Source organism: Aythya ferina (genome assembly GCF_964211825.1).
Source record: "Aythya ferina genome assembly, chromosome: 13".
Taxonomy (NCBI): domain Eukaryota; kingdom Metazoa; phylum Chordata; class Aves; order Anseriformes; family Anatidae; genus Aythya; species Aythya ferina.
In genome coordinates, this window is record NC_140311.1 from 14,902,109 (window position 1) to 14,917,566 (window position 15,458).

General features: G+C 56.2%; 1 protein-coding gene across 1 annotated transcript in view; it reads right to left on the reverse strand.

Moving 5' to 3' along the window:
- MID2 (midline 2) overlaps window positions 1-15,458 on the reverse strand; it is a 67,013-nt gene that overhangs the window by 9,744 nt on the left and 41,811 nt on the right. The window contains exons 3-7 of the mRNA XM_084534871.1: window positions 11,775-11,870; window positions 7,873-7,980; window positions 3,064-3,212; window positions 2,495-2,622; window positions 1,846-1,989 (exon numbers count right to left, since the gene is read on the reverse strand). Coding sequence (XP_084390997.1) covers window positions 1,846-1,989; window positions 2,495-2,622; window positions 3,064-3,212; window positions 7,873-7,980; window positions 11,775-11,870 — 625 coding nt within the window. The remainder of the gene's footprint in view (window positions 1-1,845; window positions 1,990-2,494; window positions 2,623-3,063; window positions 3,213-7,872; window positions 7,981-11,774; window positions 11,871-15,458) is intronic.

The window sequence follows — 15,458 nt, forward strand, 5'->3', positions numbered from 1 at the left end:
GGCGAAGTGTGAGACAATTCATGAGGAGTGGGCTGGGAATGAAGGGTGACAGAGGAGGGTTTTCAGCCTCCCATCGCTGGTGAATGCATGCACAGCGGTGTGCCAGGAGCCTGGGAGATGCTCCACACACCCTCTTTATAGGCTCACATGGGGACAGTGGGACCGTGCCCGCAAGGGGATGCTGCTCGGGTGATTATTTACCCCCCGTGGCTTGCTCACTCGGAGGACAAGGGCAGATTGCAGTCATTGTCAGCTTGGATTTGGTCTGAAACACACGTGGAAGCTGCCTAGGGGAGCGGAGAAATGCTATATGAAGTAGAAAATAAAACAGCTATGATACTGGCAGCATCCTGCACACTGAGCTGCTTTCCTCGCACGCGTGCTGCATGGCCAAGGAGTTATCTCCCTGCAGACAAGGGCCACCTTTGGGTCCTTCACTGGAATGGACAGGGCGGCTGAGAGATGACAATCTGGGAGTGATTTGGCCTCCAAGGCAGGTTTCCTTCTCAAAACTATCAAGGAGGGGTTGTCCCTGCAGACTGAGGGCTTCTCCTTGCCAAAGCTTAAAAAAAACCTTTTTATTGCAGCTTTCGTCATCTGTAAAATGCCTGACTCCTGCCGAGCCCTTGGCTTTAAAGGCAGTGTAAAGGGGAGAGTTTCCACAGGCCAACTGTGTGCTCTGCGAAAAGGTATTTCCTTCCCTGGGAAGCCTCCTGGTGCTCCTGCTAGGTGAGCCCAGCGCACTATTTTTGGCGTTTCTCCGTGCAGGAGTTCAGCCAGGACTCAGACGCTTTCATCACCCGGCCCCGAACACGTTATTGCAAGTGACAATATATTATTCATTTGCTCCTCTGAGGTGTTAACTGATGTTTTCTTTCCTCTTTCTACCAAGAGCTAGCGGAGGAGCCTAGGAAGCTGCTCCTGACGTCTGCCCCCTTGGGCTTTCCCCCAGAGCCGCCCCTGCTGCCCAGCTCCTCGCACAGCCCTCGCCCCCAGGGAAAGGCAGGGGGACAGGGCAGGGGGACACCCCATTCCCTACAGCACTGAGTGCTGAGGACATGAAAACTGGAAGATATATTTTCCTTCTTCCATTTAAGTGCTCGTGCAACCTCCCTTGAATTTTAGGGAAAAGGCAGTGTTACAAGAAATTGCAATGTGCGTGTTATTTCTGATATCAGGACTGCCATGGAGGACTCCCAGGCACCCAGAGGAATAAATCCCTGCTCCTGAGACTGGCAAATCGTCCTTGGCTTTCTGACCGAGCTGCTCTTCCCCAATTAATTGTACCTCCACAGAAACCCGAACAACTCCCTTTTCTATGTTCTCTCTCTCTCTCTTTTTTTTTTTTTTTTTTTTTTAATAAACCTTCCTGACAATGAACAATGGGGAAGACTAAAAGGAGACTGCAGATGTGACACACCTGTCCTGGGGGGCTTGTCGTGGGTCACAGCTTCAAGCCCTGGCTTCTCTGACCTGCAATTCACCACCGCTCCCTAACGACAATCCGTGGCGCTAAGAAGCTGGGAGTCTAAGCCTGCTTTGATCATTTCAGGTGTCGGAGGGGAATAAACTACCTAGATATCCCCCCCTGGTGATTCCTGGTGTGCTCTATCTTCCAGCCGTCAGCTTCTGCCTGGCTGATATTTGGGCACAACTCCAGCACAGCTGCCAGCCGTGTGCTCCCAGCTGTGTGCTCCCAGATGTGCCCTGCCAGCTGTGCGCTGCCCTCCCGCGTGGACAGGAGCTCAGCATCCTGGGGACTGCAATGCTCTGGCCCTTTGCGTTCAGCTGCACCCAGCAGCGCCCATCCGAGCCAGGGGGTTTGCTCAGGGAGCGGCGACTTACTGATGAAGTTGGCCTGGCCGGTGAAGATGGTGTACTGGAGCTCGTAGGAGCTGACGCTGAACTCGTCCTCCGAGATCCAGTGCACCGTGATGGTGTCGTGGGAGGCCGTGCAGAGCTCCTCGCGGACAGACGGCGGGTTGGGCGCTGCGGGAGACCACAGGTGGTGCGTTTCAGTCAGTTGGTGTCTTCTCGGTTTAAAACGCGTAAGATTTTTTTTTTTTTTTTTTGCTCCCACAGGCAGACGGGCTCATGCAGGGAGCAGCCTCTCGATGCACACAACCGTCTCGTTTTACACGTCACTGAGTAATGATGTCCTTGCTTCTCCGCAGCTCGCAGCCCTCCCCCTGACTTGCCAGCTCCTGGCACAATACCGCAATCAGCTAATTCACCCGGGGTGTCCCCAGCCCCCCGCCTTACGCACAAAAACCTTGCTGCGCAGCTGCAGGGGAGCAGAGGCACCCTGCAAACAGGAGGATGGGGACAGGTCGCTGCCCTGGGGACAGCGTGGTGGCCTTTATTCTGCTGGGGCCAACCACTTACCGGTGACGAGAGTGCCCTAAAACATCCCCCCAGCCCTCGGTGGGGTGCAAGAAGCAGGGCCGGGGGGAGAAGCGGGGCGCAGGCAGTGGGAGCGCAGCCGTGCACTCACCGGTGAGATAATCCAGCCCCTCCAACAGCTTCTTCTCTCTGGAAAAATCCAAGGCGAAGTTTTCAAAGGCGTCATTAAAATTGATATCTGGTATCAGAACTTGAGAGGATGCAGTTGCCATGGCGACCCTGAAAGAAAAGAAGAGCCCATCCATCCGCATCAGGGTGCGCTCCGCTCCCGGCTCCCGGCAGGGGCGAGGTGGGCAACGGGCAGGGCGCGGGCAGCCCGCGGTGCCACAGCCTGGCACTGGGGAACCCCGGGGGTGGCAGGGACGAGGCAATGAGGTCAGGGGGCTCCGTCCCTGGGGGTCCCGGCGCCCTGGGCTGGTTCCCACCCCGTTGGTTTTTCCACCACTCCTCCCCACCAGGGAGCAACGTCGGCTCCCTGCTCAGCACCACCAGGACCTGCGGTGCTCCTCCTGCCCTCACACCCATTGCCAGAATTAATACGAGGGCAGCACGCAGCGGGGTGTGAGGGGGCACCCCTGGCTCTGCGCTCAGGGGACAGCTCGCTGTGGCCGGGCCACCGACGGGGCAGGGGGCACCCCGGCTGCCACCCGGCGAGCCCACCTCTCGGCCACGTTCCTGGCCGTCTGCAGGAACCGCGCGTGGTCGTTCTCCTTCAGGATGTGCTCTGCCTGGTTGATGAGGACCGTCGAGCGCTCGAGGCACTGCCGGCAGTTGGCGACCTGCTGGGCCAGCTTCCTCAGCTTCATCACCTGCAGAGGGAGCAGGGGGAGGCGAAGGTGTTCAGAGAGCGGCACGCGGAGGGGGGCTGCGAGCTGCCCGGTGGCTGGGACCACCTCCAGCAGGGTCCCGCTGCTTTTTGGGGGTGAGGGGCTGCAGTAAGAGGGGAAAGGACAGGAAGGGTGTCCGTGGCATGGGGGAACAGGAGCTGGAAAACTGAGCCAGGCACCAGCTTGTACCCCAAAATAGGGCACAGTGGGCTCGGCTCCATCCCCACAAGCATCCCGCAAGTCCTGCAACCCACTCAGGGACACTCCAATCCTTCAGCCCCCTTCCCATAGGGCTCCTTGGAGGGTACTTACTGGTGACTTAAGACACCACTGAACAAGCCATAAAGCGATAACAACGGGCTTGGCGGCACCCCTTTCTTTCTTGCAAAGTGCTCAGGGGAGCAAAGAAACCAGAAGAAACATCATTTCTTAGGAGAAATGTGGGGGGAAAGCTCAGGTGAAAGGCCCTTAGGAACTCCTAAATCCTCCACTCAGCAAGGACCAAGCTGAAGGAACAATCCCAGGCACCAAACCCAGGTCATCCCTGGCACTGCTCGTGGATTGCCAAGCCAACATTTCTGGAGGGTCTGATGAACTAGTGCACACATCTCCAACAGTAAAATAATCACAAGATTTAACCCCCTTCTTCCAGGAGAAAGGAGGTGGATCAGCACGCTGGGAACTGCACCAACAGCAGAGCTGGAAGTAAGTCTCTGTCTGGAAAAGCATCTCAAGAGGGTCAACGAGGCACTTGCAAATGAAACACCAATTCCTACTGCCCTGTTCCTCCGTGCATCTGCAGCAAGGACACCCAGGGGAAGAGAAAATGAGGTTCAGAAGCTGGGAATATCTGAAACAGCGGACTCTGAAATAATGAATCCCACTCCAGACCTCTGCCCTGCACTTCCAAGCCACCTGAGACTTTCCCGAAAGGCGCCGTGCATTAAAGTAAAACCAACAGTCCTCTGGAATGGCACCAACCGGAGAGACACCGTTTCCCCTTGCTTATTTAGCAGACACTTGCAGCCAAGCATGGTGCTAGACTTGAACTGCCAGAATGTTTTAATTTTTATTTTTTAGAGATCGGGGCACTTTGCAGCACTCACCACGCTGCCACGACAGCGGCTCCCACAGCTGCCGGCTCCTTGCCCCTTGCGTCCCCCCCCGGCACGCTGTCAGCCCGTGCCCACCATGCCTGTGACTCGAAACGATCCGTCAAGAAGCCGAGCGTGAGCCCTGGCTGCTGACAGGAGCTGCTGGAGCTGCTCTCCCCGGTGCCAGCGCTGTCATCGCGCTCACAATTAAGCAGCCTGCTAATCCTTGGCTGACACTGCGGCCCCGCTCCCCTCACAGGGTGTCCTTCTGTCACCTCCCCGCCCCAGCGCTGCCCCAGGACCTCGGAATAGACAGGAGTAGGGTGAAAAGGCAGCAGATGAGCTCTGAGCTGCTCCAGCTGAGGAAAAACTCCAACTTTGCACCCCGTTGCAGCCTGAGGTATGGCCGATGGAGCTCCACGGGGACAGCGTGGCACGTGCCCAGCTGCCAGAGAAGGGACTTTGGGGTGAATTACCACGAAGTGAGGACACTGGGGCGTCCTCCAGCCAGTGCCACAAGCTCTGTGATGGCACCCAGGCTTAGGCATCCCCTGGGATGTGCCCACTGCAGGAGAGGACCGGCTGTGCACCCGGCTGTGCTCTTCCTGCCAAACCTCGCTTCTCCTGCCACATCCCCGTGCCCCAGGCTGCGTCTAAAGCCAGCTCAGGTGGCACACCCAGCACCTGGGGGGGGTCTTCTGAGGCGAGAGGTCTCCTGTCTTGCAGGGAGCTGCTTGGAGCCAGGAGGCAGCACCTTCCCGTCCCGCAGGGCTCAGGGCCATGCGTAATGCCCGCGGGAGCGAGAGGAAGGCTGCTGCACCAAGCCACCCTGCTCCACACCCCCAGGAGAGCATCCCCGTGGGGATGTGCCCCATCCCACCAGCATCTCACCGGGATGGGGGAGCCCTGCGGTGAGCGGAGGAGTCAGCTGCCTCGTTGGATGAAGCACAGATGAATCAAGCCAGCATCTAAACGATGGCACGGCTCGCCCCACAGCCATTGCCTCTCACGCCCTTGCTTAGCGTAGCTCTGGGCAAGGTGCGGTGCGAGCAGGAGGCTGACAGGGCGAGAGGGGAGGCAGGAAAGGAAACACGGGGGTCAGACGAGGGCACAGAGCCGACAATGAAAGCACCATGCCTGGAAATGCAGGAATGAATGGCACAAGGAGTTGGGCTGCAGCTAAGCAGTCGCCTCACTGGGCTGTGACAGCTGAAGGGACGCGCTCAGGGCCAAGGGGACCCGCGTGTACCCCCAGAACGCTCTGTCTCCGTTCTATGTAACCTCTCCAAGGGTGAATAACAGGAGCCCTGCACCCCCCACACACCAAGGCTGGGGGAGCTGATGCCCCAGCGGTGTGCCAGGGGCCGTGGGGAGGGCAGGGAGCAGCAGGTCCCCGTGAGCCGTGCCTCGCCGGCGGCACGTTGCGGGGAGAAGCGGGGAGAAGCGCTCGTCTCGGCTAGCAGCAGGCGGCACAGCTCCAAATGGCTATTTGCAGAAGGAAGGGAGGCTCCTGCTGGGGCTTAATGGGCTGATGGATGGCTCGTTTTAAGAGCAGCTTCGTCAGAAAAAAAAAAAAAATATAAAAAAATCAAAGGGAGAATAAGGGAGAGAAATGGGAAGAAATGGTTCAAGAGAGGACACGGCAAACACAGCGAGGGGAGCCCCTGCCCTTGCTGTGACGGTGTGCCTGGCTACCAGCTCCTTCCAACCACATCCCAGCAGCGAGCAGAGCCTGCAGCACTAATCCCTGAGGATTTTCACAGCTTCATGGGCCTTGCCCATGCATCAGTGCCCCATTCACCATGGGGTGCTGTGTGGTGGTGCCTGACCCCCAGCATCACCAGCCTGCTCCCGGGGATGCCTCCTCCTGCAGGCTGCCTCCCCTCCCACGTGTGACACGACACAAACCTCAGGCCACTGCTCTGCTCCTCGCACGTTTCTTCTTGCCTTCTGCAGGTGGAGGAGCTCCAGCGCACAGCTACCCAGGGCCGGAGCAGCCAATTCCCCCTGGGACCACATGCTGTGCCCTGCCAAACAGGGGAGCATTGCAATGCTCTGCCTGCCCTGCACTCTGAGGGCTTTTTCGTCTCTAAATGGCAGAGAGAGGGGCTCGTCGGCAGAGCAAGCAACGACTCACACTGTATGTCCTGCTGTCCATCAGCAAAAGCAGCCCAGAAGTGGAAACCAAATGGGAATTCAGCAGGAGCGCAGTGCTTCTTGCTCTGCTGTCTGTGCGCATCAAAGCAGCCGCAGTCTCCAGCGCTTCCCCCTTTCTGCTTTTTTTTTGCCTTTTTTTTTTTTTTTTCCTGTCTTTTTTAATTCTCCAGTGTTTGCAGCTGGGGTTTCTCAGAAAGGCTGCTTGGAAACCGCTGCTCGTAGGTGTTACGCTGCTGAAAGCCATGGAGAAAACCCCTCTGCTCGACCGTTCTCCAGATGTCTTGCATCTCGCCTTGCTCCTGAGCAGCTTGGAACAGAGATGCTGGCAGTCTTGCAGGCATCTGAGGACCACAGCTAAGAAGCTGGCAGGGGCTGTGCTTTGGATTTGCCTTCCTCACAGACACAGAGCCCACGGATGGTGCACAGCACCGTGTGGATGCTGTCACATCCCACAGGTGTCTCTCCCAAACCCATTCCCTGAGCACCGCTCACTGCCCTCCCGTCCTTGCTCCTGACCAGCATCATTGAGGGGCTCCCCAAAAGCTGGGATTTAAACATCCCAGGGATGCCCGGGGTGTCCTGATCCTCCCCACCTGCCCAGTCCCCCACAGTGCCACCAGTGTCCTCCCTCTCCCCTTGTCCCTTTCCTACAGGAGCAGTGCTTGGAGCTATATGGGCTCCAGGTTGCTCGTTTGAATTTACAGGCTGCTTTGGGGCACGAGTCGGGGCCTCTCTGCTCTTCCTAGAAGCCAAATCTGCAGGAAAAACCAGCTCCAAGCGTCCCAGCTCTCTGCCAAGTACGGCTGAAACTGGACAGCGTGGTCAAAAGACGTTAGGGGGAGAGGGTGGGAAGTGAGAGGCAGACAGACAGATGGACCAGCAGAAGGCACCGTTACATAAAATATGTTTCCTGAAGTGCCTGGGATAAAAGTGCACATTTTAAAGCTTCCGCTCCTGCAGAAGAGGGTCCGTGGTGTCCCAGAGTGACGCTGGCTGGCTCTCGCACATATGCACATGGCGTGACCTGCTCCCAAACCGTTGTCTGCAAAAAAAACCTGTATTTGGGGTGCTGGTGCTCCCAGCAGGATGAGCTCCCTGGCTTACCCCTCGGTGCTGCAGGGGATGCACAGAGAGGGAGCCTCCGTAAGGAAGGGAAACTCGCCTAGGGCCACAACACAGAGCAGAGCTCGGACGGCCCTTCAATATTAACTCCACATTATTATATTAGCAGTGTGGTGTAAGAAAAGCCCCGAGGAGGCCGTCTGGGCTGATACAAGGCAGCGTCTACCCTCCTCTGGCCACGCTCCTCCAAGCGCACGCTTGTCCTCGCGGGGACAGCCCTGGGGAGAGGTGGCAGCGAGGGGCACGGGGAACCAGGCAGCACAACTTACCTTCGTCTCCTTGATCTTGACAGCGATGACCTGCTTGCGCTGGCGGATGATCTCCATCAGCTCGTCGCACTCCTCCATCAGCTTGGCCTCGTGCATGGCCGTGTTCACCTGGGCAGGAGGAGCGGAGCCGCATGTGTCTGCACCCAGGCGCAGCACCCCGCCGTCACGGTGGCACCCCTTTCCGAATAAAGCTGGGGTACCACCGGTGGCCCTGCCATGCTGCGGCCCTCCTCAGCTGGGGCAGAAACTGGGAGGCGAGTCCCCGAGCCCCTCTGCTCACCCCCAACCTCCAGCCCCCCGTGTTGCAGCTGTGTCCGTCAGCCCATGACCCGGGAGCGAGCAAATTCTGAAGGCAGCCGGGCACCACCAGCACCTCCTGCACCCTTATTTTCAGATAACGCACTGGGCCTCGAGGACAGAAGTGCTCAGCAGTTACTGTCCTGCTGGGTTGTTTCCCACAAAGGTACAGCCACCGGGGCTTGGCTACCCTGTGGCCACCAAGAAACCCTCATGAGATCAATGCTCCTGCAAAATGCCCACGTACGGTGGTGAGGGTGTCCTGCCTCGTTCAGGCTAATTAATCCCTGCTGGACCCCTTCTTCAGGCTTCAAATACACAGATTTATTAGAAAAAAAAATAATCTGAAAGACATGCACAGAGTGCAGTGAAAGCACAGGTAAAGGTTTTACTCTGCTCTCTCTGAGAAAAACCGGCATCCTTTCGGGGGATGGATGGGGAACTGGGAATATACTCCACAGACGGGGATTTCAGCGCTGTCACTTGAATTAAACAGTGTCCTGAAGGACATAAATAGGTTTTCTTCATTCTGTACTCTCAAAAAGATCTGAAACAGCAGAGCAGTCTGAAGCCAACCCCGAGCTAAACACATTTGATATAAGATCTTTTTTTAAACCTGGCCAGCAGATTATGCAACGCCAAAGTGGGAGACAGCTGATGGTCTGCAAAGATAACTCCGCTGAGAAAAACAGTGGATAATCTTCCAAATCTGCTGCAAGGTAGTGGCAGGGGGTGGAAATCAAGCCCAGGATTCGCAGCCTGCTGCAATCCGTGCTGGCAGAAGGGAAGGCATCGGTGCAGCCAGAGACCGACATCCCCTGGATTTCCCAGGAGTGCAAAATCAGGGCCAGGATTTCGGACCCACACGGACCCACCGTCCTCCCTGTGTGGCCCTGGCCTCCCTTCTGAGAGCCAGAACACGGCAGCACAGCCTCCTGAGCACCAACGGAGGACTTGTGCTAAGCCTGGGGCCTGGCACAGCCCCACGGTGCCCACAAATAGCTCCAACGCAGCCCCCTGCCTGCGGCAAGCGCGGAAGGGCAAAGATATTTTCTGCTTCACACTTTAGCGTGCTCTCTCTCTAAAGCTGCCTCTGAAGGCCAGGACCGCATATTTAGTGAGGCTGAGAAATGTATTTTGACTGTTATTTTAGGCAGAACGACTGGCAAAGCTGAAAACTCCTAAACAGTGTGGAAAACGACAGCCGGGAGGTCTGAAACTTCCAGAATCCACACGAAATGCCAAACGGCTTTTAACATCAGAGGCCTGTCCTTTTGGACGCTGTGGACGGATTCAGACACAAGTCTTTCGAAGATGCAAATGCCATTAAACTCGCAGTCTGTCCCAGCTCCTTCCTACCCATGCACTGAGCTGATCTGAGGCTGTTGCCGGTGCTTGCGGCGCTGCTGGCACTCTCAGAACAAAACGCTGCTGCTGCCTGCAGGAAAGGCAGAGCCCCAGTCTCTGAGGGGTAGGTGGTAAGGAACAAAATGCAGCTCCCTGTGTAGACGCCTTTTCTCCTGCATGCTGTGCTACGGGGAAATTATCCCACTTGGTGCATGTAGCATCCCTGCATCCTCGCATCCGCACATCCCTCCATGCCCTAATCTCTGCACCCCTGCGTCCCTGCCAGCTGCTTGGGTGATGAGGCAGCTCCAGGATCATGCAGGGGAAGCTGCAGGGTTGGAAACCCCCCAGCCAGGGCCCAGAGGGAAGTGTCGGACTGCTGGAGGGTAGGAAGGCCCTGCAGGGGGACCTGGGCAGGTTGGATCAACGGACAGAGGCCAGTGGGATGAGGTTTGACAAAACTGAGTGCCGAGTGCTGCACTTTGGCCACAACAACCCCACGCAGTGCTGCAGGCTTGGGGCAGAGTGGCTGGAAAGCTGTGCAGAAGAAAAGGACATTGGGGGGTCTACCTGCTCGCAGATAACTTGGATCTAACAGATAACTAGGATCTAACTTCTCGCAGATAACCGGTGATGGGACTGGAGGGAATGGCCTCAAGTTGTGCTGGGGAGGTTCAGGTTGGAAATGAGGAGATGTTTCTGCTCAGAAAGAGCAGTCAGGGATTGGGACGGGTTGCCCAGGGAGGTGGCGGGGTCACCGTCCCTGGGGGTGTTCAAGGAAAGGTCGGACGTGGTGCTTGGGGACAGGGTTCAGTGGGTGATGGTGGTAGGGGGCTGGTCGGACCAGATGATCTTGGAGGGCTTTTTCCAACCTTAATGATTCTGTGATTCTATAAATAACCATCGTGTTTGCTCAAGCCCTGGCAAAGCTCCCCTGAAGCCACGTCAGGGATCCTTGCAGCAGACCAGTGTCTTTTCCCCCCGGCAAGGTTCTGGTTCAAGGAACCGCCGCTCAATTTAGCACCGAAAAATCAATAGCCTGTTAAGAAGAAACTAATTGCAGCAGCCGCTCTCCGTGTATCACTTCAGCAAACAAAGCTGCAAATTAATTTGCTATTAACGGCTACGTGCACTTGGAAACAACAGCAAGGTGTTAGCTGCCTTCTTCCCCTTGAGTGCCGCTCATGGGAGCGCATCGCAGCCATGGCCAAGGGCAGCGCCGGGCCAAGCGCTTCCCTCGGAAATGCAAACACAGGATGATGCCTGATTGCACACCGCCAGCACAAAAGGGTTTTACAGACCAAGTGGTCAAAGCGGCGAGGTCGGCCGAGCCCCTTTCTTCAGCAGGATTAAAGGTGATCGCCTGTCTTCCGCCGACGCTTCCCTGTAATCCCCTGGACAAAGCCTTTCCCTCTTGCTGATGGCTTTGGCCCGCTGTTCTGCCACAGCCAGCAGGGCGGGATTGCAATCACCGCCTCTGACAGCAGGAAGGAAGCAGGGAGGCAATCTGTGCGTGTTTGGGAGGAGGAAGGGACGCGGGGAGGAAGGCTGGCTGCTGCAGACAAGGCTGAGGCTCGATGAGACAGCAGAGAGGGGCAGGCGGATGGGCTGCTTGCAGGCACGTGGAGGGAAGGGCAAAAAAAACCCTTCCCTGTGCCCAGGGTGGACGGGATGGCACAGGGAGCCATAGGCTTGAACTGCAGCAGGAAGGCTTCACGTTGCCTTGCTGAGGATGAGGTGCCAGAGGCTGTGGAAGAGGCAGCATCTCCATCGCATGTTCAGGACGGTGGGACAGACTCACACGAGTCAGGATTTCTCCAGCAGGATCAGCCTCAGCAGCTCTGCCTCAGGTGCCTTGCACCCAGAGGGTCTGTCCCCACTGAATGCAGTGAGAGAAATGCTGGCCGCACGCCCTGGGTGGCACCACGAAGAGCCTGCCCCGGCCCTACTGAGGGCCTTCTCCCTCCCTGCTTCACTCACTCCCTTACTTTCAGATGCTCCCAGCATCGCTGCCTGTGCTCCGGCTGCATGGCTTCACTGGGATGGGGACCTGCTGCAGCCAACCTCTAAATCCCTGCAAGCAGCTGTGGGCTTCATCCCTCACCAGCCCTCTCCATCAGCCACCCTCACTCCTTCCCACTCCATCTGCTGCTTGGGAAAGGAGATGGGAGCAGTCCCGTGCACCCCGTCAGCCGAACCGGGAGCTCCCCGGGGCCCCCTCCCCATTCCTGCCCTCTCCCCTGGCCACTCTCACCAACCTCCACTTGCTGGCAGATCTGTATCAGCTTGGCCATCTGGTTTTCCAGTTCGCTGTTGCGTTTAACCAAGTTGGTGAGATTCGTCTCCAGGGTTTGCTGCGAGTCCAGACAACCAGGAGGAGAGAGAGAAAGAAAAAAAACAAAACAACACAACATAAGATGAACAAAGCCAGAGGACTGCAACCACCAAACCAGACCATTTGTCACCCAACGTGCTGCCTGAGGGAGCAAAAACTTGGATAACTTTGGGCCAAGGTCTTGCTGCCAAGCGCTGCCCAGACCCGACAGAGTTTGGCCGCCCCTTGCCAGCACGTCCTGCCTTTTTGTGAGGGTATAAAGAGCTATTCTGCTGTGATTTCCAGCCAGGAAGTCTGCCTGCTGGGAATGAATAGCTGCTATTCTCCATCCCTGCTCTCCCCTCAGCATCCTCTGTTGGTGCTGGAGACGAAGGGCTGGGAGCAGGCTGGGGTCTCCCGCCCCAGCTCCCCGACCAGGCTGCTTCTGGCTGTGCCCCTGGGGCTGTGCTGCCTCCAGGGAGGAGAACACAAGCCAGCAGAGTGCTGAAAAACAGAGCTTGATATCTGTGGACACACAGTGGACGGGCATTTTTTTGGTATCAATAATTTAAGCGACACTGCATTGCCATTAAAATCTGTGGTTTCGCTAAGAGAAAATGTTTTACAGCAAAGCGCTCGCTACCTGTTGCACCGCTTGTCGTGAAACTGATAGCCTATTAATATTTTAAACTCCAGGGCCGAGAGAGGATCCCTGCGGTGTTTTATTCATACTCGGCTAGAAAGCGCGGCCCAAGGCTTTCATCAAGGCTCCAGCAGACCCATAAACATCTGCACGCACGGATAATTTGGGGTCTAGCTAGCCAAGAGAACTTGAATCATAGTCATAAAGCACAGGCAAAGCATTAATTCCTGAAAACCACTGGCTCCTAAAATACTCGAAGCTCGCTCGCAAGCCTGCAAATTGCTAGCCAATGGCTGGTAAAGCAGAGCACAGAACCAGGCTTGAAAAATGCAGCGAAGCCCTGGGTGCCTTCATTAACTGGAAGTGCTTTGCACAACAATGCTGTATCGATAATGAAAAAGCCAGCTGCTAACCGCTCCTGCCACCGCCTTTCCTTACAGCTCAATATTATTAAACATCATCTCACTAAAGCACCGAACATTCAACTTGCTAATTATCTTCCTCATCACCGACTCGGCTGCACTGAAGTCACAGCTTTGAAATCGCGGCCGATCTGCTTTCATGTTCCTGGGCTGCTGGCGGAGGGCAAGAGGGGGAGGCAGAGACGAGCTCGAGGAGCGTGCTTTGAAGCACATGAGCCCAAAACGCATTTGCAGCATCCCAGGTTTGCCAGGGACAGTGTCACTCCTCCCCCATACACGAACACACAGCGCTTATCCGTTCATTAAGTGCACGCCGGTGGTGCAGGGATGCTGCAAGCAGTGTTTGAGTGGTGTTAGTGATGGCGTGAATGGGGAGCATCCGAGCACCCCTCTTGCTGCTCCCTGCCTTTGCAGGGCTTCCTTCAAGAGGCACATCTGGCTCCTGCTGCTGCTGTAAGACCTCCTGCAGCACCTGAACATAGCGATGAGACCATTTCCTTCTGTTCACTGTGCTGAAAAAAGGAAAACGTGCAAGGAGCTTTGACTATACCAGCTGGTTATTTCGCAGGTGCATATAAATTCCAGCAATGATAGGGGTTTTGTTAAATCGCATTATAGAACACTCACAATTTCCTCAAACATCCACCTTCTGGCCTGAAATGCAGAATATTTGATTTCCCTACAATGGGGAGAAGCGAGAAAAGGAGATAAAAGGGGAACACCACCACGTCCTTGCGCCACTTGGATTGGCACCGGGTAGCGTTTCCCAGCCCCAGCTGGCCGCAAGCATGGCGAGAAGCAAACCTCTTCCTGCAGCACTGAGAGAGCAGCTCAAGGGCTGCACCTGATTTACCTGCAGGTGACCAGATGCAAAATTAATACGCTGGGCTGAGCAGCACGACGCTGGTAGGCAAACAATTCCGCTCACAATTTGCGGCCGCTGCGCTGGAGCCTCGGGGGATGTGGGGTGGGATCCTGCAGGCACCAAGCACGAAGCTCTGCTCTGCTGGTGCAAAGCTCTGGGCGAGGGAAAGGAGGGTCTGGATGAAGGCTGTGGAAACACTGAGCTGTGGAGTGCAAAGTATGGGGGCTCCTACTGGGGACCCAGACTGCAGAGCCAATTAAAACCGGCAGTGGGAGAGGGCTCACCCCCAAACGAGCTCGGCATCAAGGCTTGGGAGGACGTCACTTGGACCTGCCTTGTTGCAGAGCTGGGTTTCCAAATTTATCTTCATGCAAAGGCCGCCAAAACCGGAGAGTGTTTACTCAGTGATTTATTTGGAGGTTGCTGTTGTTGCCCTTGTTCATTTATAATTGTTTTCGATGGAGGATGGACGTCCCTGCACCCTCCCTCCAGGCGCCACAAACACGAAACACATGGGTGTGCATCAGTGCACGCATCCACAGAAGCCAGAGCAGATGGGAAACGCTTCCTCCAGGAGCTGGCACGGCTCTGGGGCCGTGGCAGGTCCAGGGCATGGGGACGGATGCTCCTGCCCCATCTCCGCCCCGTGGTAGCACTGAGCCAGGGCTGCCTGCTCGTTGCTGACTCCAGTGCTGGTAGCAACACAGCTCTTTGATGCAATGCTTGTAACCAGCTCCCAGGAAAAAAAGATATAAAAAAATCAGGGGGAAAATATGATAAGCCAGCCAGCTGCCTTTCTATGCTAAGAGAATTTCAGTAGACAAAAGGACAAGTGACAGAAAGACATGACTGAGCCTGCCGAGCGGCTCCGGCGCAGCTCCCGCGTTGTGACACTAATGCATTTTAAGTCGCTTTGCAGCAAAACGTACTCAGTAAAAGCTGCAATAAAATGCCAGCTTTCAGTGCCTGCTATCACCTTAAACAGCAGTGCTGACCTAGAAAATGAAGCAATTTGTTCTGTCGGCATTTCTAATTGTGCTGAAGAGAGGCTGGAGAAGGCTCGACTGTCCCATCAAGCCGGGTCCCCTGTCCCCAGCTGGGTGTCCTCAGCCCACCCCTTTCACCCCACGCACGCTAGAGCAAGACCTGGGGCTGGGCCCTGCTGTCGCTGCTGCAAATCCAGCATTGCAGCGGCCTCACTCCCACTTTGCAAGGAGATAAAGCAGAGGAAAGTCTCAGCCCGGAGCGCAGAGGTGAAGCTTTGCCGGGCTGAGCAGGGAGGGAAGAGCCAGGGGAGGACAGATCCCAAACACGTGTCCTCCACGGAGGCTTTCAAAGCAGCCTGCATTAGCATATCCTCATTCAACGCCTGCTTGGGAATTGATATTTAGGAGAGAAAAAGACAAGGAAAAAAAAGCTCAAGTAAACAGGGCTAACTGAATGCAAAAAAAAAAAAATGCAGCTGTATGTTGTTGCCTAATTAGCAGATATTGGATTGGAGTCTCGGTGCTTTTCAAGCATCTTCTTTCAGCCTGAGCTCACCAGCACTGCTCTAACTCACCCGATTACACGGTGCTGGCCCTTCTCCTGCCTTGCTGGCCGTGCCGTGCCATGCTGTGCCGTGCTGCTGGCCCCGTGGCCACCTCCCCAGCGTGCGCACCCCAGGTCCCTGTGGCACCGCAGCTGCACGCACCGTAC